The sequence below is a fragment of the Heterodontus francisci genome, chromosome 4 (genome assembly GCF_036365525.1).
Source record: "Heterodontus francisci isolate sHetFra1 chromosome 4, sHetFra1.hap1, whole genome shotgun sequence".
NCBI classification, from domain to species: Eukaryota; Metazoa; Chordata; class Chondrichthyes; order Heterodontiformes; family Heterodontidae; genus Heterodontus; species Heterodontus francisci.
This window is the reverse complement of record NC_090374.1, coordinates 46,485,666-46,513,571: the sequence shown is the minus strand read 5'-3', so window position 1 is coordinate 46,513,571 and position 27,906 is coordinate 46,485,666. Positions and strand designations below refer to the sequence as shown.

General features: G+C 44.9%; 1 protein-coding gene across 1 annotated transcript in view; it reads left to right on the top strand.

Annotated features, from left to right (window-relative positions):
* Positions 1-27,906, top strand: part of jmy (junction mediating and regulatory protein, p53 cofactor) — a 213,561-nt gene that overhangs the window by 164,888 nt on the left and 20,767 nt on the right. Inside the window, exons 4-6 of the mRNA XM_068029461.1 lie at positions 9,614-9,783; positions 10,527-10,692; positions 21,259-21,446. Coding sequence (XP_067885562.1) covers positions 9,614-9,783; positions 10,527-10,692; positions 21,259-21,446 — 524 coding nt within the window. The remainder of the gene's footprint in view (positions 1-9,613; positions 9,784-10,526; positions 10,693-21,258; positions 21,447-27,906) is intronic.

Sequence of the window (27,906 nt, the reverse complement as noted above, 5' to 3'; positions counted from 1 at the left end):
ACTACACTTCCAAAAAAGTACTTCATTGACTTTAAAATGTTTGAGATATCTGTTGGTCATGAAAAGCGCTATATATAAATGCAAATCATTCTCGATAGATAAACTGTTCTACTGCATTGAGGTCTCTACTGTCAGTGCTGATCACTGGTGGATTTTAATTTCCTCGGGGCCATGGTTGGTACAGCACTTCTGTTTCCTTTAGCCTAATAGCAAGGCCAAAGGCATTTGTTGCCTAAAAGAAACAATGAGCTGCATTGCCTCCTCCATGTGTTCCAGAAGAGTGAAATCATCAGCAAACAGAAGCTCCACGATAAGCTTTTCTGTGATTTTGGTGTGTGCCAGTAGTCATCGCAGGTTGAAGAGACTGCCAGCTGTCAAGCCTGCCTTTGCCTCTTGAAGCATCATACTGAAGAAAATAGAGAAAAGGGTCGGTGCCGGAACACACCCTTGCTTAACACCATTGGAGACAGGGAAGCTGTCTGACAGGTCTCTATTCTGTTTAGCCTGGCCTTTCTGGCTTTCTATATTAAAGGGACTGTATAAATGAAAATAGTAGTTGTTGTTGCAGTCAAATGACATTTAATTTCAATAGGGAAGAGACAGTTGGCCACAAAGTGTTGCATTTCACTGACCAGTCAAAGTGCCCATGTTTTTAGATGAAATATCAGATCCCTGAATCATGATATGGATGAATTGGTTATTCTGGTCATTTGTGGGCCTATGCATGTTTCTGAATGTAGACTGTGAAATTCAAGCAGTTGTTCAGATTCTTGAGAAAATAATAAACATACCAGTAAAGGTTATTTTTCCTATCCTTGGTTTGTTGAGATAGTACAGTATTACAGTTTTAGAAGCACAACCTTTTCTTAAATGCCCTGGAGCTTTTTTGATGTTGGAGAGTTCTGTGTAATAGATCAAATGTTTTTTCCTGATCTAACAGAATAACATGAGTGAGGTGGATGCTCAAATGAGGGAACTCTCCAGTGTCCAAGGACATATGTGAGGTGGTCATGGCTGTAGAAGAATATTTGAAAACATTGATCAGTTGGTGCGAAAAATACCAAAAACTATCATCAGAAAGCTTGACTAAATTAAGGTAGTCAAGAAGGCATGCGGCATGCTTGCCTTCATCGGTCGGGGCATAGAGTATAAAAATAGGCAAGTCATGCTGCAACTGTACAGAACTTTAGTTAGGCCACACTTAGAATATTGCGTGCAGTTCTGGTCGCCACACTACCAGAAGGACGTGGAGGCTTTGGAGAGGGTACAGAAGAGGTTTACCAGAATGTTGCCTGGTCTGGAGGGCATCAGCTATGAGGAGAGGTTGGATAAACTCGGATTGTTTTCACTGGATCGACGGAGGTGGAGGGGCGACATGATAGAGGTTTACAAAGTTATAAGCGACATGGACAGAGTGGATAGTCAGAAGCTATTTCCCAGGATGGAAGAGTCAGTTACTAGGGGACATAGGTTTAAGGTGAGAGGGGCAAAGTTTAGAGGGGATGTGCGAGGCAAGTTCTTTACACAGAGGGTGGTGAGTGCCTGGAACTTGCTGCCGGGGGAGGTGGTGGAAGCAGGTACTATAGAGACGTTTAAGAGGCATCTTGACAAATATATGAATAGGATGGGAATAGAGGGATACGGTGCCCGGAAGTGCAGAAGGTTTTAGTTTAGGCAGGCATCAGGATCGGCGCAGGCTTGGAGGGCCGAATGGCCTGTTCCTGTGCTGTACTGTTCTTTGTTCTTTGAAAGGGAAGGTATGTGATAGGGCAGAGGGCAGGAGAGATTAAATGACAAAGATGTCACGGAACAAAGGCAAAAGGAATGCTAATAGTTGTATTAAAAGACGAGCATTAGTCCAGGGAGAGCGTTAATGACAGAATAATGAACAGCTCTGTCCAAAAGCAAAAACCTGATATAAAATAAAAAGGCAGTCATGCTCTGAAATTGTTGAACTCAATATTGAGTCCAGAGTGCCTAATCAGAAGATGAGGTGCTGTTCCTTGAGCTTATGTTGTGGTTTACTCGTACACTGCAGCAGGCCAAGGACAAAAATTTTGGCATGGGAGCAGGGTGGTGAATTAAAATGGCAAGCAACCGGAAGTTTGGGGTCATGCTTGCGGACTGAGCAGAGGTGTTCTGCAAAGCGGTCACACAATTTGCGTTTGGTCACACATCCACTGGCTCCCCCTCATCAACTCGACTGGTTACATCCTTGAAGAATTCTAGTAGATTTGTTAAGCATGATTTCCCTTTCGTAAATCCGTGCTGACTCTGCCGGATTCTACCACTGTTCTCTAAGTGCTCTGCTATAAAATCTTTGATAATGGACTCTAGAATTTTCCCCACTACCGACGTCAGCCTGACTGGTCCATAATTCCCTGCTTTCTCTCTACCTCCCTTTTTAAATAGTGGGGTTACATTAGCTACCCTCCAATCTGTAGGAACTGTTCCAGAGTCTATAGAATCTTGGAAGATGACCACCAATGCATCCACTATTTCTAGGGCCACTTCCTTAAGTACTCTGGGATGCATACCATCAGGCCCTGGGGATTATCAGCCTTCAATCCCATCAATTTCCCCAACACCATTTCTCTACTGATACTGGTATCCTTCAGCTCCTCTCTCTCACTAAGCTCTGTGTTCCCCAACATTTCTGGTATGATATTTGTGTCCTCCTTTGTGAAGACAGAACCAAAATATGCATTTAGTTGGTCAACCATTTCTTTGTTCCCCGTAATAAATTCCCCTGTTTCTGAATGTAAGGAACCTAGATTTGTCTTCACTAATCTTTTTCTCTTCACATACCTATATAAACAAGTTTTTATGTTCCCCACAAGCTTGCTTTCGTACTCTATTTTCCCCTTCTTAATCAATCCCTTGGTCCTCCTTTGCTGAATTCTAAACTGCTCCCAATCCTCAGGTCTGTTTTTTCTGGCAGATTTATATGCTGCTTCCTTGAATCTAATGCTATCTCTAATTTCCCTTGTAAGCCATGGTTTGGCTACCTTCCCAGTTTTACTTCTGCACCAGACAGAGACAAGCAATTGTTGCAGTTCATCCGTGCGCTCTTTAAATGTTTGCCATTGCCTATCCACCGCCATCCCTTTAAGTAACGTTTCCCAATCCATCACGGCCAACTCGCACCTCATACCTTCGTAGTTTCCTTTACTAAAATTCAGGACCCTTGTCTCAGAATCAACTACGTCACTCTTCATCTTGATGGTGAATTCTATCATATTATGGTCGCTCGTCCCCAAGGGGTCTCGCACCACTAGATTGTCAATTATTCCTCTCTCATTACACAATACCCAGTCTAGAATGGCCTGTTGTCTAGTTGGTTCCTCAACGTATTGGTCCAGAAAACCATCCCGGATACACTCCAAGAATTCCTCCTCTACGGTATTGTGACTAATTTGATTTGTCCAATCTATATGCAGATTAAAGTCACCCATAATTACAGATGTTCCTTTATCGCATGCGTCTCTAATTTCCTGTTTAATGCCATTCCCAACATCACCGCGACAGTTTGGGGGTCTATATACAGCCCCCACAAACGTTTTTTGCCCCTTAGTGTTTCTCATCTCTACCCATACAGATCCCACATCGCCAGAGGTAATATCTTTTCTCACTATTGCGTAAATTTCCTCTTTAATCAGCAATGCAACTCCACCACCTTTTGCTTTATGTCTGTCCTTCCTAAATACTGAATACCCCTGGATGAATAGCTTGATCGGCTGCAGAACATTCTGAAGGGGGAGGGTGAACAGCCAGTTGTCGTTGTGCACATAGGCACCAATGATATAGGTAAAAAACGGGATGAGGTCCTACAAGCAGAGTTTAGGGAGTTAGGAGCCAAGTTAAAAAGTAGGACCTCAGAGGTAGTAATCTCAGGATTGCTACCAGTGCCACGTGATAGTCAGAGTAGAAATGAAAGAATTGTCAGGATGACTGCGTGGCTTGAGAGATGGTGCAGGAGGGAGGGGTTCAGATTTTTGGGACATTGGGACCGGTTCTGGGGGAGGTGGGACTATTACAAATTGGATGGTCTACACCTGGGCCGGACTGGAACCAATGTCCTTGGGGGTGCTTTTGCTAACGCTGTTGGGGAGAGTTTAAACTAATGTGGCAGGGGGGGATGGGAACCAAATGAGGTCAGTTGACAGTAAGGAGGTAGTAACTAAAGCCTGTAAGGAACTAGAGAATGAAGTAAGTGTGACTAAGGGGAAGAGTAGGCAGGGAGCAGATGATGAATGCAAAGGGACTGGTGATCTGAGGTGCATTTGTTTTAATGCAAGAAGTGTAGTAGGTAAGGCAGATGAACTTAGGACTTGGATTAGTACCTGGGAGTATGATGTTATTGCTATTACTGAGACTTGGTTGAGGGAAGGGCATGATTGGCAACTAAATATCCCAGGATATCGATGCTTCAGGCGGGATAGAGAGGGAGGTAAAAGGGGTGGAGGAGTTGCATTACTGGTCAAAGAGGATATCACAGCTGTGCTGAAGGAGGGCACTATGGAGGACTCGAGCAGTGAGGCAATATGGGCAGATCTCAGAAATAGGAAGGGTGCGGTAACAATGTTGGGGCTGTACTACAGGCCTCCCAACAGCGAGCGTGAGATAGAGGTACAAATATGTAAACAGATTATGGAAAGATGTAGGAGCAACAGGGTGGTGGTGATAGGAGATTTTAATTTTCCCAACATTGACTGGGATTCACTTAGTGTTCGAGGTCTAGATGGAGCAGAATTTGTAAAGAGCATCCAGGAGGGTTTTCTAGAGTAGTATGTAAATAGTCCAACTCGGGAAGGCGCCATACTGGACCTGGTGTTGGGGAATGAGCCCGGTCAGGTGGTTGAAGTTTCAGTAGGGGGCTACTTTGGGAATAGTGATCACAATTCCGTAAGCTTTAAAATACTCATGGACAAAGACGAGAGTGGTCCTAAAGGAAGAGTGCTAAATTGGGGGAAGGCCAACTATACCAAAATTCGGCAGGAGCTGGGAAATGTAAATTCGGAGCAGCTGTTTGAAGGTAAATCCACATGTGATATGTGGGAGGCTTTTAAACAGAGGTTGATTAGCGCGCAGGAGAGACATGTTCCTGTGAAAATGAGGGATAGAAATGGCAAGATTAGGGAACCATGGATGACAGGTGAAATTGTGAGATTAGCTAAGAGGAAAAAGGAAGCATACATAAGGTCTAGGAGGCTGAAGAAAGATGAAGCTTTGAAAGAATATCGGGAATGTAGGACCAATCTGAAACGAGGAATTAAGAGGGCTAAAAGGGGTCATGAAATATCTTTAGCAAACAGGGTTAAGGAAAATCCCAAAGCCTTTTATTCATATATAAGGAGCAAGAGGGTAACTAGAGAAAGGATTGGCCCACTCAAGGACAAAGGAGGAAAGTTATGCGTGGAGTCAGAGAAAATGGGTGAGATTCTAAACGAGTACTTTGCATCGGTATTCACCGAGGAGAGGGACATAACGGATGTTGAGGTTAGGAACAGATGTTTGATTACTCTAGGTCAAGTCGGCATAAGGAGGGAGGAAGTGTTGGGTATTCTAAAAGGCATTAAGGTGGACAAATCCCCAGGTCCGGATGGGATCTATCCCAGGTTACTGTGGGAAGCGAGAGAGGAAATAGCTGGGGCCTTAACAGATATCTTTGCAGCATCCTTAAACACGGGTGAGGAACCGGAGGACTGGAGAATTGCTAATGTTGTCCCCTTGTTTAAGAAGGGTAGCAGGGATAATCCAGGTAATTATAGACCGGTGAGCCTGACGTCAGTGGTAGGGAAGCTGCTGGAGAAGATACTGAGGGATAGGATCTATTCCCATTTGGAAGAAAATGGGCTTATCAGTGATAGGCAACATGGTTTTGTGCAGGGAAGGTCATGTCTTACCAACTTAATAGAATTCTTTGAGGAAGTGACAAAGTTGATTGATGAGGGAAGGTCTGTAGATGTCATCTACATGGACTTCAGTAAGGCGTTTGATAAGGTTCCCCATGGTAGGCTGATGGAGAAAGTGAAAGCGCATGGGGTCCAAGGTGTGCTTGCTAGATGGATAAAGAACTGGCTGGGCAACAGGAGACAGAGAGTAGCAGTGGAAGGGAGTTTCTCAAAATGGAGACGTGTGACCAGTGGTGTTCCACAGGGATCTGTGCTGGGACCACTGTTGTTTGTGATATACATAAATGATTTGGAGGAAAGTATAGGTGGTCTGATTAGCACGTTTGCAGACGACACTAAGATTGGTGGAGTAGCAGATAGTGAAGGGGACTGTCAGAGAATACAGCAGAATATAGATAGATTGGAGAGTTGGGCAGAGAAATGGCAGATGGAGTTCAATCAGGGCAAATGCGAGGTGATGCATTTTGGAAGATCCAATTCAAGAGTGAACTATACAGTAAATGGAAAAGTCCTGGGGAAAATTGATGTACAGAGAGATTTGGGTGTTCAGGTCCATTGTTCCCTGAAGGTGGCAACGCAGGTCAATAGAGTGGTCAAGAAGGCATACGGCATGCTTTCCTTCATCGGACGGGGTATTGAGTACAAGAGTTGGCAGGTCATGTTACAGTTGTATAGGACTTTGGTTCGGCCACATTTGGAATACTGCGTGCAGTTCTGGTCGCCACATTACCAAAAGGATGTGGATGCTTTGGAGAGGGTGCAGAGGAGGTTCACCAGGATGTTGCCTGGTATGGAGGGCGCTAGCTATGAAGAGAGGTTGAGTAGATTGGGATTATTTTCATTAGAAAGACGGAGGTTGAGGGGGGACCTGATTGAGGTGTACAAAATCATGAGAGGTATAGACAGGGTGGATAGCTAGAAGTTTTTTCCCAGAGTGGGGGATTCAATTACTAGGGGACACGAGTTCAAAGTGAAAGGGGAAAAGTTTAGGGGTGATATGCGTGGAAAGTTCTTTACGCAGAGGGTGGTGGGTGCCTGGAACGCGTTGCCAGCGGAGGTGGTAGACGCGGGCATGATAGTGTCTTTTAAGATGTATCTAGACAGATACATGAATGGGCAGGAAGCAAAGAGATACAGACCCTTAGAAAATAGGCGACATGTTTAGATAGAGGATCTGGATCGGCGCAGGCTTGGAGGGCCGAAGGGCCTGTTCCTGTGCTGTAATTTTCTTTGTTCTTTTGTTCTTTGTTCTTGAAACAGAATCAGCACGAGATATTCTGAATGGTTACATACTCCAATAATAGAATTAGTTACTTTCACATCCTCAGATCATCCCAAATCACTTTTCAATCACTAATATTTTTGATGTGTGATCATTTTTATTATGTTGAGAAATTTGCATCCACTTTGCACATTCCAAGGTTGCATGACTGCAGTGCGATTTTTGGTAATATTCATTGAGGAGTAAATGTTGACCAGAACACTGGAAGAGATCTTCAAGTAGTATATGGGAATTTTTATGTTCACCTGAACAGGCAGGCAGAGCATTTGGTTTAACATGTTGTTTGATGGCACTTAGGCCAGTGGCGCACTCTCAGTACTGCATATAGTGTCTACCTAAAAAATAAATTGTGCCCAAGTGGGGCTTAGATCCACAATCTTCTGACTTAGCCAGAAGTGTAATCGCTGAGCCAAGCTGATATTTGTATTCAAAAGGGAAAAACCTCACATTCTCTATAGTTAATCCAGACTGCTTGACTATCATACCAAAGGTGTCTGAAAAATGACATATATGTTTATAGGATAGTTGATGGTACAGAAGAAGTAAATACAGCGAATGACTTTAAACTAAATTGTGGGAGGTCAAGGTACCAGAGTGAGGGATATCTCATTGATAATGCTACTAAAGCGATCAATAATTCAAATGTGTGCAGTGATGAAAAACCAATTGGGGAAAAAAAAAGTCAAATCAAGCATGATTTTTCCCTTTATTTGCTCATTGAATGGTGTTGGGATACTTATAACTTTTAATTTACTCTGACTTGGATTCAGAAAGTCAATGTAAATTATCAAATTTGCAAACCAGGAGGGCAGTGCAATCTGAAGAGGGAGATTGAGAATTACAAGATAGCCAAAGTAACAATGGCAAATGAAATTTAATATGAAGAAGTATAAAATGCTCCACAGAGGAATAAAAAAAATGAGTGACGTAAATAGTCAATAATTGGTGCGATATACCTTAAGATGGAGCTTAAAGTGATCTAAGTAGACTCAACACATCTGCTCACTACATAGCAGCAATCAAGAAAGCAGATAGAATGTTAAGCTTCAGCAAACTTAGTTATGTTTGAGAAATTGCTCTGTTCAGACCACACATTGAATAAGTACTGCAATTAGGTCTAGGTGCCGAGATACAATGATGGCATTCAAGTCCCAGAAGCAGTTCAGAGAAAAGCCTCTCGCTTGATCCCTCATGTTAAAAGATCAAGGTATGCAGAAGCAAACAATGGATGAACTTGAGCTTTTAAGCCTTGAAAAGAGGTGAACAAGCTAAAATGGTGTAGAAAAGGTGGATTTGGAATTTAACTTCAAAGTAAACTGTAGCAGTGGGACAAGGAGTGCAGGTTAAAACTAGTAAAAGGCAGCAAGTTCTTTTTCACAAGAAGAGCGGCGCAGTGGCTAGCACTGCAGCCTCACAGCTCCAGTGACCCGGGTTTGGTTCTGGCTACTGCCTGGGCAGAGTTTGTGTTTTCTCCCTGCTCTGGTTTCCTTCCACATGCCTAAGACCTGCGGGTTGATAGGTAAGTTGGCCATTGTAAAAAAAAAAAATTGCCCCTAGTGTAGGTAGGTGGTAGGAGAATTGCGGGAAGGTGGGGAAGTGAGAGGGGAAAAATGGGATTAACGTAGGATTAGGATAAATGGGTCGGCGCGGACTTGGGCTGAAGGGCCTGTTTCGGTGCTATATCTCTCTATGACTCTAAGAGTAATCAACACGTGGAATGGACTCCCAGCTAGGATGATGGAAGCAACAAGTTTGGAATCATAGTTGGATACCTTGATGGGGAAAAATAAAACCTTTTTGGATGGATGTGCTAAGGTAGGCCTAATTGCCTTCCTAGTATAAATCTAATTTGCGATAGGAAAATAGGAACAGTAGCTCCTTGAGCCTATTCTGCCAATCAGTTACATCATGACTGATTTGTATCTTAACTCCATCTACCTGCCTTACAACTTGAAGTGCATAAAAGCAAATGAATATTTTGACTTTTGGAGAAGGAGATTTTCTTTGTCATTTTTAATCACAATTCAATATATAGCTGTACTTAGGTTGGATAGTGACCGTTCTGAAAGGAGAATGAAATGGGGTGTAGAAAATTGGAATATGTCTATTTAATAAAACAGTTTGTGAAAATTGTTAAGTGGTTAATGCTTTATAGTCCAAAACTTAAGAAAACATTGGGCTGTTCTTTGTAAACCTGCCAAGTCAGCAACAGTTGGACACTTCCTGCAATCTTCCCCATAGATTTTGCAAGTGTCAGAGTCACCAAAGAAGCTGCTGTAGTATAAAGAGCATTCTGGCAAACCCAAAAATAGACAGCGTTGATATTTTAGGCTGCATCCCCATAGAGAGGCACAAATAATAAGATAGCTACCCCCTATTTGTATTATTTTGACAGGTCTTGTTCATTTTCTTTTAGCTGTGTATGATCGGATGCGTGCCGACCAGAAGAAATGTGGGAAGGCAGCCTGGGCCATGGCAGTAGAGAGGATGGAAAAGCTTCGGTATGCAGTTGCAAAGGAAACACTACAGCTGATGCGAGCGAAAGAGATCTGCCTGGAGCAGAAAAAGCGGGCACTTAAAGATGACGTATGTTTATAGCATTACAACATTGATGTACATAAAAGTAAATAAATATTGTGAATAAAATGTAAGGAGGAGAAATTAGATTTTCCTGGGATCTATAGTCAGTGATTCCAATGTCTGTGTGCCATGAAAGCATAATTTTTGGTCTAATAGCGAAACCATATCACTCTTAAAATATAGAGAGTTATGAAACTATGAAGTGAATGATGTAAAGGATACAACTATGTCAAACAATGGGACATAATAAAGATGTGGTCATGATCAGAGACGTTAATATGATTGTTGGTTGAAACCAGCTTTGTCTGATCAGTGGGGAAAAGCAGTAAAATCTGATTGAAACAGGGAGAACTTGATGCAAATTTGTATTTAAAACTGATGATTTCAACATTTGAAGTGAACGTAATTTTGCTAGAATGTGCGTTGTCTGCTCAATTCAACAGTGATTGTTAACCCTGATATGATTACCAGGATGGCTGATAATGTTCAGCAGTTATTCATTCTCAATACATTTGTGATGCTTTTATATGCAGTCTTTCCCTGAAACATAAAAGTGTGCATCTGGAAACTTGTGTATTTGCCCTATGTTTACTTGCTGAGTTTATCTAGTTTGATTGAGGACAGCGCTATGAATGTTGGATTCACATTATTTGCGTGCCCCACCCTCCCCACTGCAGCTTTGCAAATAATGAACAATGTAATGTAAAATGTACCATTCTTACCTGTTTACTTTTTCTCCTCTAAAACAGATGCAGAGCCTTCAGAGTGGCACAGATGCCATAGCACGGCTGGACCGGCTGGAGGCTGACTATTACGACATGCAGCTTCAGTTGTATGAGGTGCAGTTTGAGATCCTGAAATGTGAGGAGCTACTGTTAACAGCACAACTTGAAAGCATTAAGAGGCTCATTGCAGGTGTGGTGGAAAGTGGTTTTTAACTCAGTTTTGTGCAGGAGAAGTAAAGTGATTCAAGTAGGTTGAGAGCCATCTTGATGTCTATCCTTTGTTTCTCTTCATGCTGGCACTGCTTTTTCTAATAATTATATTAACTTTGTTAGTATGTTGGAGCACAAATTTCATGAAGTGTAAGTACATAGATTTGTTTTCTGCAGGCCCCACACCTCTGAATTCATCATTGTTGATTTGCTGTGGGAAAACATCCTTCCCCTCCGTGCAGAGAGCAAAAAGAAAGTGTAGTTTTAACCACACCTCTGTTGCCCATCTCCTGAAGCCAAAGGCTTGGGCACAGTCTGCTTGCCTGCTTATCTCCAGCTACTGGAAGTACCAGACCTGGCAAGACAGATGGTGAGATAAAAGAGGGGACACTGCAAGATTCTTCTACCTTGAAAAATAAACCAATTTTTTGTGTTAGTGAATATAACAATGAGGATGTACCATGTAAAATGAGATATGTTCTCTATTCTGAGTCACAATTGATGACCTATAACACACAATCTCAATTAAATAGTTCAGGTGATCAATATAATTAGAATATATAGTCTGTCAAAATTATTACACTTACTATCTTCTATTAATATTTGTATAATATTCAGAAACAAATTATGTAACTATAAAAGTAATATGTGTATGCTTTGATATGCCAGAGGTGCCATTTTAAGATGATATTTTTCAAAGTTAGTGAAGTCAAACTTTATATGAAGAGAAGCTAAAGCAAATCGGAAAATTGAATTGAATCCATTTTGGTAGAAGGAATAGATGGGCAGAGTATTTCTTAAATGGTAAGAGATTAGAAAGTGTAGATGTACAAAGGGACCTGGGTGTCCTCGTCAATAAGTCACTGAAAGCTAACATGCAGGTGCAGCAAGCAGTTAAAAAATGTAATGGTATGTTTGCCTTTATTGCAAGAGGATTTGAGTACAGGAGTAGTGAAGTCTTGCTTCAGTTGTATAGAACCTTGGTTAGACCGCATCTCGAGTACTGTGTGCAGTTTTGGTTGCCTTACCTTAGGAAGGATATTATTGCCATAGAGGGAGTGCAACGAAGGTTCAGCAGAGTTGTTCCTGGGATGGCGGGACTGTCCTATGAAGAGAGATTGGGGAATCTGGGGCTGTATTCTCTAGAGTTTCACAGAATGAGAGGTAATCTCATTGAAATCTACAAAATGCTTAAAGGGATAGACAGGGTAGATGCAGGTAAGGTGTTTCCCTTGGTTGGGGAGTCTATAACCAGTGGTCATAATTTCAAAATAAGGGGGAAGCCACTTAGTACAGAGATGAGGGGAAATTTCTTTACTCAGAGGGTTGTGAATCTTTGGAATTCTCTACCCCAGAGGGCTGTGGAAGCTCAGTCATTGAGTATGTTTAAAGCAGAGATTGACAGATTTCTAAATACAAATGACAGAAAGGGATGTGGGGATTGTGTGCGAAAAAGGCATTGAAGTGGAAGATCAACCATGATCTATTAGAATGGCAGAGCGAGCTCGACGGGCTGAATGGCATACTCCTGTTCCTATGAAAAAATGGGCCCTGGAAATGGTTTTACAATTTTGTTAGGAGAATCTGGTTTTCAGGCCAACTTCAAGGTTTATAAAGAATAGTCCTGCTAGTTTTCTTGATAGTGCAACTTTGGCAGTTATACTTGGAGGGTCTTGAGCTCATCAAATTTATACCGGTTTCCCTTCTGCTTTTGTATGTTTTCACTACTTTCCACAATATGATTGTACACATAACAAGAAATAATAGGAAGTATTGTTTTAGTTCTTTGGCGGCTTTTCGGGAATAGCTGTGAAGCAGAAGTCAGTCGAAAACCCTGTTCGGAGAATGTGAAGGGCTGGTGGAAAAAAAATCTACTACAAAAGCTTGCATTCTATTGGCACCTTTAACGTAGAAAAATGTCCTTGGGTTATTTGCATAATCAGACAAAAATTGAAACCAAACCAAAGAAGGAGACATTGAGAGCTTGATCAAAGGAAGAGGTGTTATGGAACATTTTAAAGGAGGAGAGAGAGATGTGGAGAGGCAGAGTGGTTTAGAGAAGGAATTCCAGAGTTTGATGCCTAGCCAGCCAAAAGTATGAATGCAAGAATTTGGGGATGTACAAGAGGCCACAATTGGTGGAACACTATTCTTGGAGGGTTGTAGGGCTGGAGGAGGTTGCAGAGATAGGGATGGGTGAGGCCGTGGATGGATTTGAACACTGGATGTTGGTGGACTGGAACCCAGTGTGGGTCAGTGAGCACAGGTGCAATAGTTACATGGGACTTGGTGCAAGTTAGTATGTGTGCAGCAGAGTTTTGGATGATAGGAGGCTGGGCAGGAAAGCATTGGAATATTCCAGTCCAGAGGTAATAAAAACATGGATGAGGGTTTCAACAGCAGGTGGGTCGAGGTAGAGGTAGAAACACGTTATGTTGAGATATAAGTCAGCAGTCTTGATGCACAGAATATACCAATGAAATCTCACCTAAGGGTCAAATAGGATGCTGAGGTCACCTACAACCTAGTTCAGCCTGAGATAGTGGCCAGAGAGGGGATGCGAACTGGTGACCAGAATGGAGTTTCTGGCAGAGGCTGAGACGATGGCTTCGATTTTCCCAAGATAATTTCTAATGCCAGAGAGGCAGGGTGGCAGTGGGGGACAATGGATCAGTGTTCATATCATGCCCCCAATCAGTACCCAGGCATCCCTGGGGAAGCAAATGATCCTACCAGCAGACAGAATTCCAAGAGAAAGTTAAAGGACTCCGAAAGAGACCCCTTGCGGAATCTCAGTCACCCCAGAACCACCAGTCTCAACACACAGCCCTTTGGCTTTATGGCACTAGGGCATGCTCTCCGAATCTTACAACTTAATGTTGAGAGCATATCGGCTGCCAAGTGAAACCTCATTGAATGTCTTGCCACCCAACACTCCATCAACATCATTTGCCTACAAGAGACCCATATTAGAACTGAAGAAGCAGGTCTCTATTACATCAAAGACTTTGACCTACTGTGCTACTCCCTTCATGCTAAACACGGCTGTGCCACTTATGTCCGATCCGACATTGCAGTTACAGCCGCCCTGTCATCAACCACATTCTGTGACACCATTCAAGTTGGCAGTTTCCATATTGCAAACATGTACAAGCCTCCACGTGCCAGCTGGGAACAGCAAGTTCTGCCAATACTACCTCACACAGCCACCTACATGGGAGACTTCAACAGCCGCCACACTGACTGGGGTTACTCAGTACCAGACAGAGATGGTGAACAGCTCCTAGAGTGGGTCTCCAGAAACGACCTCACCATCATACATGACCCCAAGCAACGGGGAACGTTCCATTCAGTCAGATGGGGTCGGAAATGCTCACCTGACCTGTGCTGGGTCCATTCCCTTGATGGTCACCCTCAACCAGCACAGTGCCTAGTCCTGGATGACTTCCAACATAGTCAACACAGGCCACTGCTCATTAACATTGGCCTTTGCCTTCCAGTCATCAGCAGTGCAAGGAAGATGCGATGGAACTTCTGTGAAGCAGATTGGCGAAAATACTGCGAGACCTTGGATAGCACCATTGTAACTATACCTATCTATAATATATCGATGGAAGAATCATATATGCGCTTTTGTGGTGTCATTCACAAGGCTGCTTGCACAGCCAACCCTCGTGGCTACTGACCCATCTACGTCCCATCTTTGTTGCAGAGAGCGGAGCACTCCTAAAGGAATATGAATCATCTGGTGATCCTGATATAGCAGACCACCTCATCAGGTCTCTCAATGCTGCGCGCCGCGCCAGATGGGAGGAGACGACAGTAGGGCTTAATTTCGCTCATTCCAGTCGGGACTGCTGGAGCCTGATACGCCGCCTTGGAGCAGCTCAAAAATCACCTGTACTAAACTGCCCATTAGTCACCCTGAACCAAATTGCTATCATCTGCTCCATGTAGCGAGGGCAGTGTTGGAAAAGAAAACAAAATGCATTATATGTAATGAACTGAAAAACAACCCCAATAACATGCAGAGCATGGTAGTCCTCATCCCTTCAAGATCACAGAACTGGAAAAAGCATTAAAGGGCCTGAGATGTGGCAAAGCAGCGGATTATGACAACATTGCACCATTGGGGTGGTACAGTGGCGCAGTGGTTAACACTGCAGCCTCACAGCTCCAGGGACCCAGGTTCGATTCTGGGTACTGCCTGTGCGGAGTTTGCAAGTTCTCCCTGTGACCGCGTGGGCTTTCGCCGGGTGCTCCGGTTTCCTCCCACAGCCAAAGACTTGCAGGCTGATAGGTAAATTGGCCATTGTAAATTGCCCCTAGTGTAGGTAGGTGATATGGGATTACTGCAGGGTTAGTATAAATGGGTGGTTGTTGGTCGGCACAAACTCGGTGGGCCGAAGGGCCTGTTTCAGTGCTGTATCTCTAAATAAAAAAAAAAGTCTTGAAGCAACTTGGCCCCTGTGCTCGTGTCTGGCTGACTCAGTTCTACACAAGATTAGTCAGCTCAAACTCACTCCCGAAGGTGTGGTGTGTGGCAAAAATCATTGCCATTCTAAAACCCAGAAAAGATCTCATACCGGCGGCCAGCTATCAACTACTTCCTGTGTGCTTTAAGATCCTTGAGCATCGTACTCTGCAACGCGTATCTCTAGAGGTAGAGACCATCTTTAATGTCAACCAAGCTGATTTCCGTAAAGGGCGCAGCACATGCGGTCAAGTTCTGGCACTTACCACCTACATCGAAAATGGCTTCCAAATGAACCTGAAGACAGGCATATTGCTCGTGGACTTCACAGATGCCTGTGATGCAATGTGGCACAATGGCCTGCTCCTAAAGCTGTCCAGAATGCTTCCAACCTGGGCAGGACAGTTGTAGAAACACTCCTTCACAACAGACGATTTAGAGTCCACCTTGGACAAGGGAGAAGTGCGTGGAAAAGACTGGCCAACGGACTACCACAGGGCTCAGTGCTAGTCCTAACACTGTTCAACATATATACAAATGACCTACTCGCAAGTTCATCTATGCTGCTGACATCTGTCGTGCTACCCAAGCTCCATCCTTCTGCACCCTGGACCAGAACATGCAGCACATGTTGTCTCACAGTGAGGTCCAGTAGCACTATGCCTGTTTTCGGGTTCTTTTGGAAGCCATTTTCAATGTCGGTGGTGAGTGCCAGAACTTGATCACATGTGCTGCACCTCTTATAGAAACCACCTTGGTCGACATGAAGGATGGTCTCTACTTCCGGAGATATGCTTTGCAGGATAAGATGTTACAAAGTTGACAGACTACTGCAGCACATGGTGCCTTACAGCGAATCCCTCTAAAACCATATCCAGTGTATTCCACCTCCACAGTACCAGTGCCAAAAAAGAATTGCATATCTACATGGATAGTCAGAGACTAAAGCATGATCCCAATCCAACATACTTGGAAGTGACTCTGGTTAGGACTTTGTCCTTCCGGGAGCATCTGAAGAAAACAGCAGCAAAGCTCAAAACCAGAAATAACCTATTATCCAAACTTGCTGGGTCTGCGTAGGGTGCTGCTGCCACAACACTCCGGATTTCGACACTTGCCCTATCATACTCAGCAGCAGAGTGCTGTGCACCTGTCTGGCATAGGTCATCACACATCATGTTGATACTCAATTGAATGCAACAATGCGCCTCATAACTGAAACCCTCAGCTCGACACCCCTCCCCTGGCTTCCTGTGCTCACAAACATCACTCCCCCACACATCCATTGACGAAAATCCACAAGCTGGTTGAAACCATCCATGTTGCACCTCACTTAACACTCCATAATGACATGTTCAATCCACCTATTGCTCGCCTTCCATCTTGGTGCCCCTTATGGAGCAACCTTCCTGAGCAAGATCTACTAGCAGACATCCCTTGGATTAAGGAATGGGAAACACGGGAAGTCACTAACAAGTTCCTTGTTACAAATTCCATTTGTCGAATGGCAGGCTTTGAACTACCACGGCGAGAGTGGTCTTTGCTAAACAGGTTCAGGACAAGCCAGGGCCCCTGCGCAGCTAACCTCCACTGCTGGGGCCTTATGCATTTTTGGAGAGACACAAGCAATGCTCCACGTTACTGAGGAGTGTCCCCTCCACAGACTAAGTGGCGGACTAATCACCTTAAACTCAGCAAATGAGGCTATCGTTTGGCTCCTGGGATTTGCATTCACTAAATAATAAATAGTGTGGCAACACAGCAGCAGTGGAGGGGTTGAGAGCACTGTTGAAAAGGTAGTGCTGTGTGCCATCAGCATGTATGATGAACCTGATACCATATCCTAGTGTTGCCAAGGGGTAACATGTAGATGAGGAATAGGGAGCCAAGGATAGATCCTTGGAGAACTCCAGAGGTAATAGTGTGTGGGGGTGGGGGGGGGGGGGGGTGGGGGGGTGGTGCAGCAAGATAAGAAAGCCATTGCTAGAGATGCTCTGGCTATGATTGGATAGATAAAGATTGGAACCAAGCAAGGACAGTCCCACCGAGCTGGACAACAGAGGAGAGGCGTTGGAGGAGGATGGTGCGGTTGACCATGTTAAAGGCTGCAGAGACGTCAAGAAGGACAAGAAAGATTGATTGAATTTTTCGAGCAGGTGACTAGATGTGTCAATGAGGGAAAAGCAGTAGATGTAGTATACATGGATTTCAGTAAGGCTTTTGATAAGGTCCCGCATGGGAGAATGGTCAAGAAAGTGAGAGCCCATGGGATCCAGGGCAATTTGGCAAATTGGATCCAAAATTGGCTTAGTGGCAGGAGGCAGAGGGTAATGGTTGAGGGCTGTTTTTGCGATTGGTAGCTTGTGACCAGTGGTGTACCACAGGGGCTGGTGCTGGGACCCTTGCAGTTTGTAGTGTACATTAATGATTTAGATCTGAATATAGGAGGTATGATCAGTAAGTTCGCAGATGACACGAAAATTGGTGATGTTGTAAATAGTGAGGAGGAAATCCTTAGATTACAGGGAGATATAGATGGGCGGAGCAGAGGCAAATGGAATTTAATCCTGAGAAGTGTGAGGTAATGCATTTTGGGAGGACTAACAAGGAAAGGGAAAATACAATGGATGGTAGGACCCTAGGAAGTACAGAAGGTCAGAGGGACCTTGGTGTACTTGTCCATAGATCACTGAAGGCAGCAGCACAAGTAGATAAGGTGATTAGGAAGCCATATGGGAAACTTGCCTTTATTAGCTGAGGCATAGAATATAAGAACAGGGAGGTTATGATGGAGCTATATAAAAGGCTAGTTAGGCCACAGCTGGAGTACTGTGTACAGTTCTGGGCACCACACTATAGGCAGGATGTGATTGCACTGGAGAGGGTGCAGAGGAGATTCACCAGGATGTTGCATGGGCTGGAGCATTTCAGCTATGAAGAGAGACCGAAAGGGCTAGGGTTGTTTTCCTTGGAGCAGAGAAGGCTGAGGGGAGACATGATTGAGGCGTACAAGATTATGAGGGGCATTGATAGGTTAGATAGGAAGAAACTTTTTCCCTTAGCGCAGGGGTCAAGAACCGGGGGCATAGATTTAAGGTAAGGGGCAGGAGGTTTAGAGGGGATTTGAGGAAAAAAAATTTCATCCGGACGGTGGTTGGAATCTGCAACGCACTGCCCAAGAGGTGATGGAGGCAGGAATCTTCACAACATTTCAGAAGTATTTAGATGAGCACTTCAAACGCCTTACCAGACAAGGCTACGGGCCAAGTGCAGGAATATGGGATCAGAATAGTTGGGTGCTGGATGGCCGGCACAGACACGATGGGCCGAAGGGCCTGTTTTTGTGCTTTATAACTATGACTGTATGACAAGGGGGATAGTGTACTATCCTCAGTTGCATATGATGACATTTGTGGCTTTGATTAAGGTCATTTCAGTACTATGGCGGGGTGAGAACCCGATTCGGGAGATTCAGACATGAGTTGCAGAATGGTAGACATGGATTTGGGAAGTGACAAGATGTTCAAGGAGCATAAAGGGAGGTTGGAGATGCGGTGGTAGCATGCAAGGAAAGAGCGGTGGAGGGTAGGTTTTTAAGGAAGGGTTGACGAGGGTGGTTTTGAAATGGAGAGACCGTGCCTAATTAATTTCCCTTCAAAGTTCTAGGATTCTTATCCCAGGCTCATAGAGTAAGCCATTTTTAATAGAGTCATAGAGTTAAACAGCACAGAAACAGGCCCTTTGGCCCACCATGTCCGCGCCGGCCATCGAGCGCATCTATTCTAATCCTATTTTCCAGTACTTGGCGCGTAGCCTTGTATGCTATGGCGTTTCAAGTCCTCATCTAAATACTTCTTAAATGTTGTGAGGGTTCCTGCCTCCACCACCCCTCAGGCAGTGCTTTCCAGATTCCAGCCACCCTCTGGGTGAAAAAACTTTTCCTTAAATCGCCCCTAAACCTCCTGCCCCTTACCTTAAATCTATGCCCCCTGGTTATTGACACCTCCGCTAAGGGCAAAAGTTTCTTCCTATCTACCCTATCTGTGCCCCTCATAATTTTGTATACCTCAAGTAGCTCCCCCCTCAGCCTTCTCTGCTCTAAGGAAAACAACCCTAGCTTATCCAGTCTCTCTTCATAGCTGAAATTCTCTATCCCAGGCACCATGCTGGTGAATCTCCTCTGCACCCTCTCCAGTGCAGTCACATCCTTCCTGTAGTGTGGCGATCAGCACTGTACACAGTACTCTAGCTGTGGCCTAACTAGTGTTTTATACAGCTCCATCATAACCTCCCTGCTGTTATATTCTATACCTCAGCTAATAAAGGCAAGTATCCCAAATGCCTTCCTAACCACCTTATCTATCTCTGCAAATGCCTTCAGTGATCTATGGACAAGTACACCAAGGTCCCTCTGACCTTCTGTACTTCCTAGGGTCCTACCATCCATTGTATATTCCCTTGTCTTGTTAGTCCTCCCAAAATGCGTCACCTCACACTTCTCAGGATTAAATAACCTTTTCCAATGCTCTGCCCATCTTACCAGCCCATCTATACCGTCCTGTAATCTAAGGCTTTCCTCCTCACTATTTACGATAACACCAATTTTCCTGTCATCTGCGAACTTACTGATCATACCTCCTATATTCATGTCTAAATCATTAAAGCACACTACAAACAGCAAGGGTCCCAGCACCGTTCCCTGTGATACACCACTGGTCACAGGCTACCAATCACAAAAACAGCCCTTGACCATCACCCTCTGCCTCCTGCCGCTAAGCCAATTTTGGATCCAATTTGCCAAATTTCCCTGGATCCCATGGGCGCTTACCTTCTTGACCAATCTGTCATGAGGACCTTATCAAAAGCCTTACTGAAATCCATGTAGACTACATCAACTGCTTTATCCTCATTTACACACCTGGTCACCTCCTCGAAAAATTCAATCAAATTTGTTAGACATGATCTCCCCCTGACAAAGCCATGCTGACTATCTTTGATTAAACCCTGCCTCTCCAAGTGGAGATTAATCCTGTCCCTCAGAATATTTTCCAATAGTTTCCCTACCACTGATGTTAGACTCACCAGACTGTAATTAACTGGTTTATCCCTACTACAGAAGAGTGAGGGGGGATCTCATAGAAACCTATAAAATTCTAACAGGACTTGACATGGTAGATGCAGGAAAGATGTTCCCGATGGTGGGGGAGTCCAGAACAAGGGGTCATAGTCTAAGGATACGGGGTAAACCTTTCAGGACTGAGATGAGGAGAAATTTCTTCACCCAGAGGGTAGTGAGCCTGTGGAATTTGCTACCACAGAAAGCCAAAACATTGTATGTTTTCAAGAAGGAGTTATATATAGCTCTTGGGTCTAAAGGCATCAAAGGATATGGGGGGAAAGTGGGAACAGGCTACTGAGTTGGATGATCAGCCATGATCAAAATGAATGGCGGAGCAGGCTCGAAGGGCCGAATGGCCTACTCCTACTCCTATTTTCTCTGTTTCTATGTTTTACTACCCTATGGTACCACATTCGCTATCCTCCAGTCCTCTGACACTTCTCCTGTAACCAGAGAGGATTTGAAAATTTGTCTCGGAGCCCCTGCAATCTCCTCCCTTGCCTCACATAACAGCCTGGGATGCATCTCATCTGGGCCTGGGGATGTATCCACTTTTAAGCCCGTTAAAACCGCTAATACCTCCTCCCTTTCAATGCTAATTTGTTCAAGTATATCACAATCCCCCTCCTTGATCTCTCCACCTACTTTGTCCTTCTCCATAGTGAACACAGATGGAAAGTAATCATTTAAAACCTCACCTACATCCTCCGGCTCGACACACACATTGTCGCTTTGGTCCTTAATGGGCCCTACTCTTTCCCTGGTTATTCTCTTGCCCTTAATATACTTATAAAACGCCTTGGGATTTTCCTTTATCTTGCCTGCCAGTGTTTTTTAATGTCCCCTCTTTGCTCTCCTAATTACTTTTTTAAGTACCCCCCTACACTTTCTATACTCCTCTAGGGCCTCTGCTGATTTTAGCTCTTGACTTTATTATTGGCATTCATCTACAGAGAAACGAGAAGAAGTTGTTTACTATGACACTTATGAAAGCATGGAAGCCATGCAGGCAACAGAAGATATGGCATCGTCAGTGATCCCACAGAAAATGGAGCTGCTGAAGCTGCAGCAGAAAGTTCGCCAACTAGAGGCTCGACGTAGTCGCATTTCTGCCAAGAAGGCCTACCTCAGAAACAAGAAGGTAAATATACCAACGGCAACAAAACTTTCACTGCAAATTGAATTTTATTGTTTTAATATAGTCCAGATTTAATTTAATGTTTTTATTTATTAAAAGTGGTTCTAAAATGCAAAAGAGACTAGGGCTGTGAAATTGAGCTGCATAGTGCTGCTGGTGCTGGCAATACAGAAACCCGGAACTGCAAAAATGTCAGTCAGGACGCTTCCGGCCACTTCCTGAGTGGCCTCACAGCACACCCTGCCTGCAAGGATGCTAGCGTAGGCATACCATGCATGTGCCGGAAGCATGCAGAGTGCGCGGATCTTGATATCAAACCACCTCTAACACAAATTTGCTGGACAGTCTGCCATTTTGGAATGCACATGTTCAGTTAACGCCGTGTCTTAATGGCTTCCAGCTGAATATGCATTCAGTTGCATGAGGGATCCTCACTAGCGCTGTATAAAGGGCAGGGCATCCAACTTCCAGGTGAGGTGCTTTTGACTTTCTTTTGTTGGTGCAGAGTTAGTGGAAGTACTGTGTTCAGTGTTACTGGAGGAGTTTTGCAAACTTTTTGGATTTACAAGGGAGTGGTGTTGGATCTTGACAAGAAAGTCCGAGGAGTTGACTTAAAACACAAGCGTAGAGGAAAGTCTCATGTTTGTCCTCCCAGATTTTTTTTCAATGTTCTTTTTTAACATCTTAAATTATGTTTGTGATCACTATATTGGTTAAACAATCCAATTGGAAGAAACCGTTTCAGCTTTTGCCTTGGATGGCAGACTTTACTTAGATGTTTAGAATGTGCTGAGATATAATACGCAATAAATCTGAGAAAGTAACAGTTTTTGTTTTGTTCAATACATTGACAAAGATGGACACCTGGCAGTATGTTAAAATCCGACCAGAGTTCAGTTTGTGCATTTACTCTGACCCTGAGGTTAGATTGTAGTCTTTCAACTCAATTTTTTAATATATTAATTGTCGCTTGCTTGAGGGTGAGGCAGAATTGCCATCTTATAGCTGCACTTCTCCATTTGCACCCCAAGATTGGATTTTTAAAAAATTATCTATAAGAAGAAATTCCGCATCTTGAAAATTATGAGTCAGTCTAATGGGGATCAGCTACTCTGCTCTTCCAAACTGAAGAGAGCCACTTCCCTGTTATTCGAAAGTGATCCCTCAGTAGTTGGTTCCCACTGTATTGAGCAGGGACTGGATAGTAATTATGAGCACTATTCCTGCTAAGCTGAGCAATTGCGCAGCAGCCTGTAAGTACTGCACAGGCCTTGTTCTGGGTTCAATACCACACATCCATGCAAAAAAAATTTAAAGGCACCAGAGTGGAAAAATCTAGCCGCACACAACAATGAAATTTTACAGGGAACATTGATCATGACATTCCAATTTACAGGATTTGTATCTCCAGCAGAATTGATGTGACACCCAAGTGACCTATTTCATCAAAATTAATTTTTTCTGCAAAGTATTTGCTTAGGCTGTTGAGAAGTATCTGTTTAATTTGATTTTGCTATTTTCATTTATGTGTATGGACCTGTGTTATAGCAACTTGCATTTATATTTGAGCAGCGGGAGCGGTGAGAGCGGGAGCCAGGGGGCAGCCGGGAAGGTAAGTTGAGCTATAAAGTACTTAACTCGTGATTCGGCAGCTTCCATTTGAGCAGCAGGAGCGGTGAGAGCGCGAGCCAGGGGGCAGCCGGGAAGGTAAGTTGAGCTATAAAGTACTTACCTCGTGATTTGGCGGACGTGGACACGGGGACTGCTGGGTAAGTGAACTTATATATTCGGGCAGTGGCTAAACCTGAAACACTGCACGTGCAGTGTCTCCCACCCATCCTCCTCCTCGAACCAAAAAAAAAGGACTCTTCTGTGGAGGGTTTGGTAAGGTTTTCCTTTATTTTTTTTTAATCTCTTTTGTCAATTTAGAGCAGAGGGGATGGAAGCTAGGGCAGTTGTATGCTCCTCTTGCAGGATGTGGGAGGTAAGGGTCACCACTTGTGTCCCTGCGGACTTCACCTGCGCGAAGTGCACCCAACTCCAGCTCCTCACAGACCGCATTAGGGAACTGGAGCTGGAGCTGGATGAACTTCGGATCATTCGGGAGGCTGAGGGGGTGATAGAGAGCAGTTATAGGGAAGTAGTGACACCTTTTTTTTTTCTTTGGCCTCCTTGGTCTCAGTCATCTCATTATCAAAAAGGAGGAGGTGTTGGGTGTCTTGCAAAGCATTAAGGTAGATAAGTCCCCAGGGCCTGATGGGATCTACCCTAGAATACTGAGGGAGGCAAGGGAAGAAATTGTTGGGGCCTTGACAGAAATCTTTGCATCCTCATTGGCTACAGGTGAGGTGCCAGAGGACTGGAGAATAGCCAATGTTGTTCCTTTGTTTAAGAAGGGTAGCAAGGATAATCCAGGAAATAGGCCGGTGAGCCTTACATCAGTGGTAGGGAAACTATTAGAGAGGATTCTTCGGGACAGGATTCACTCCCATTTGGAAACAAACGAACTTATTATCGAGAGACAGCATGGTTTTGTGAAGGGGAGGTCGTGTCTTACTAATTTGAAGGAAGTGACGAAGATGATTGATGAGGGAAGGGCGGTGGATGTTGTCTATATGGACTTTAGTAAAGCCTTTGACAAGGTCCCGCATGGCAGACTGGTGCAAAAGGTGAAGTCACACGGGATCAGAGGTGAGCTAGCAAGATGGATACAGAACTGGCTCGGTCACAGAAGACAGAGGGTAACAGTGGATGGGTGTTTTTCTGAATGGAGGGATGTGACTAGTGGTGTTCCGCAGGGATCAGTGCTGGGACCTTTGCTCTTTGTAGTATATATAAATGATTTGGAGGAAAATGTAGCTGGTCTGATTAGTAAGTTTGCGGACGACGCAAAGGTTGGTGGAGTTGCGGATAGTGATGAGGATTGTCAGAGGATACAGCAGGATATAGATCGGTTGGAGACTTGGGCGGAGAAACGGCAGATGGAGTTTAATCCGGACAAATGTGAGGTAATGCATTTTGGAAGGCCTAATGCAGGTGGGAGGTATACAGTAAATGGCAGAACCCTTAGGAGTATTGACAGGCAGAGAGATCTGGGCGTACAGGTCCATAGGTCACTGAAAGTGGCAACGTAGGTGGATAAGGTAGTCAAGAAGGCATTCGGCATGCTTGCCTTCATCGGTCGGGCATAGAGTATAAAAATTGGCAAGTCATGTTGCAGCTGTACAGAACCTTAGTTAGGCTACACTTAGAATATTGCGTGCAATTCTGGTCGCCACACTACCAGAAGGACGTGGAGGCTTTGGAGAGGGTACAGAGGAGGTTTACCAGGATGTTGCCTGGTCTAGAGGGCATTAGCTATGAGGAGAGGTTGGAAAAACTCGGATTGTTTTCACTGGAACGACGGAGGTGGAGGGGCGACATGATAGAGGTTTACAAAGTTATGAGCGGCATGGACAGAGTGGATAGTCAGAAGCATTTTCCCAGGGTGGAAGAGTCAGTTACTAGGGGACATAGGTTTAAGGTGAGAGGGGCAAAGTTTAGAGGGGATGTGCGAGGCAAGTTCTTTACACAGAGGGTGGTGAGTGCCTGGAACTTGCTGCCCGGGGAGGTGGTGGAAGCAGATATGATAGCGCCGTTTAAGAGACATCTTGACAAATATATGAATAGGAACGGAATAGAGGGATATGGGCCCCGGAAGTGCAGAAGGTGTTAGTTTCGGCAGGCATCAAGATCGGCGCAGGCTTGGAGAGCCGAATGGCCTGTTCCTGTGCTGTACTGTTCTTTGTTCTTTGTTCTTATCTCGAGAGACAATGGGTAAGCGCCTGGAGGTGGTCAGTGGTGTGTGGAGCAGAGCCTGGAGTGGCTATAAAGGCCAATTCGAGAGTGACAGGCTCTTCCACAGGTGCTGCAGAAAAATTTGTTTGTCGGGGCTGTTGCACAGTTGGCTCTCCCCTTGCGCTTTTGTCTTTTTTCCTGCCAACTGCTCAGTCTCTTCGACTCGCCACACTTTAGCCCCGCCTTTATGGCTGCCCGCCAGCTCTGGCGAACGCTGGCAACTGACTCCCACGACTTGTGATCAATGTCACAGGACTTCATGTCGTGTTTGCAGACGTCTTTAAAGCGGAGACATGGACGGCCGGTGGGTCTGATAGCAGTGGCGAGCTTGATGTACAATGTGTCTTTGGGATGATGGCAGGATCCCCAAAGACACAGTGACACCTGAGTTACAGGATAAAGGTAGCTGGGTGACCATCAGGGGAGGGAAAGGGAATAGGTGCACAGTGAAGGGATCCCCTGTGGCCGTTTCCCTCAATAATAAGTATACCGTTTTAGGATACTGTTGTGGGGGTTAGGGGAACGACCTACCAGGGGAAAGCCACAGCGGCCAGGTCTCTGGCACTGAGCCTGGCTCTGTGGCTCAGAAGGGAAGGGGGGAGAATAGGAGAGCGATAGTGATAGGAGATTCAATGGTTAGAGGAACAGACAGGAGATTCTGTGGTCGCGAATGAGACTCTCGGATGGTATGTTGCCTCCCATGTGCCAGGGTCAGGGATGTCTCGGATCACGTCTACAGGATTCTTAAGGGGGAGGGGGAGCAGCCAGAAGTCGTGGTACACATCGGTACCAATGACATAGCTAGGAAAAGGGATGAAGACCTGAAAAGCGAATATAGGGAGTTAGGTGGGAAGCTAAAAGGCAGGACGAGCAGAGTAGTAATCTCAGGATTGATACCGGTGCCACGTGCTAGTGAGGCTATAAACAGAGAGTGAGTGCAGCTGAACACGTGGCTACAGAGCTGGTGTAGGAGGGAGGGCTTCAGATATGTGGATCATTGGGATACCTTCTGGGGAAGGTGGGACCTGTACAAGAAGGACAGGTTGCATCTGAACTGGAGGGGCACCAATATCTTGGGCGGGAGGTTTGCTAGAGCTCTTCGGGAGGGTTTAAACTAGTTTGGCAGAGGGATGGGAACCGGAGCTACGGATCAGTGGATGGGGTAGCTGTTGAACAGGCAGATACAGAGTGCAGAGAGTCTGTGAGGAAGGTTAGACAGTTGACAGGGCAATGTTGCAGCCAGTATGATGGGTTGAAGTGTGTCTATTTTAACGCAAGAAGTGTCGGGAATAAGGGTGATGAACTTAGAGCATGGATCAATACTTGGAGCTACGATGTTGTGGCCATTACGGAGACTTGGATATCACAGGGGCAGGAATGGATGTTGGATGTCCCGGGGTTTAGATGTTTCAAAAGGAATAGGGAGGGGGGTAAAAGAGGTGGGGGAGTGGCATTGCTAATCAGGGATAGTATCACAGCTGCAGAAAGGGAGGTCGTCGAGGAGGGTTTGTCTACTGAGTCATTATGGGTGGAAGTCAGAAACAGGAAAGGAGCAGTCACTTTATTGGGAGTTTTCTACAGACCCCCCCAATAGCAACAGAGACACGGAGGAACAGATTGGGAGGCAGATTTTGGAAAGGTGCAGAAGTAACAGGGTTGTTGTCATGGGTGACTTCAACTTCCCTAATATTGATTGGAACCTCCTTAGTGCAAATAGTTTGGATGGAGCAGATTTTGTCAGGTGTGTCCAGGAAGGTAGGAAGGTTTCTTGACTCAATATGTAGATAGGCCGACTAGAGGGGAGACTATGTTGGACTTGGTACTTGGCAACGAACCAGGCCAGGTGGCAGATCTCTCGGTGGGAGAACATTTCGGTGATAGTGATCACAACTCCCTGACCTTTGCTATAGTCATGGAGAGGGATAGGAGCAGACGGGATGGGGAAATATTTAATTGGGGGAGGGGGAATTACAATGCTATTAGGCAGGAACTGGGGAGCTTAAATTGGGAACAGATGTTCTCAGGGAAATGCACGACAGAAATGTGGAGGTTGTTTAGGGAGCACTTGCTGCGACTGCTGGATAGGTTTGTCCCGATGAGGCAAGGAAGGGATGGTAGGGTGAAGGAACCTTGGATTTCAAGAGATGTGGAACAGCTAGTCAAGAGGAAGAAGGAAGCTGACTTAAGGTTGAGGAAGCAAGGATCAGACAGGAAGGAACTGAAGAATGGACTTAGGAGAGCTAGAAGGGGACATGAAAAAGTCTTGGGTAAGATTAAGGAAAATCCCAAGGCGTTCCACACTTATGTGAGGAACAAGAGGATGGCCAGAGTGAGGGTAGGGCCGATCAGGGATAGTGGAGGGAACTTGTGCCTGGAGTCGGAGGAGGTAGGGGAGGTCCTTAATGAATACTTTGCTTCAGTATTCACTAGTGAGAGGGACCTTGTCGTTTGTGAGGACAGCGTGAAACAGGCTGATATGTTCGAACAGGTTGATGTTAAGAAGGAGGATGTGCTGGAAATTTTGAAAGACATGAGGATAGATAGGTCCCCGGGGCCAGACGGGATATATCCAAGGTTATTACGGGAAGCGAGGGAAGAGATTGCCGCGCCTTTGGCGATGATCTTT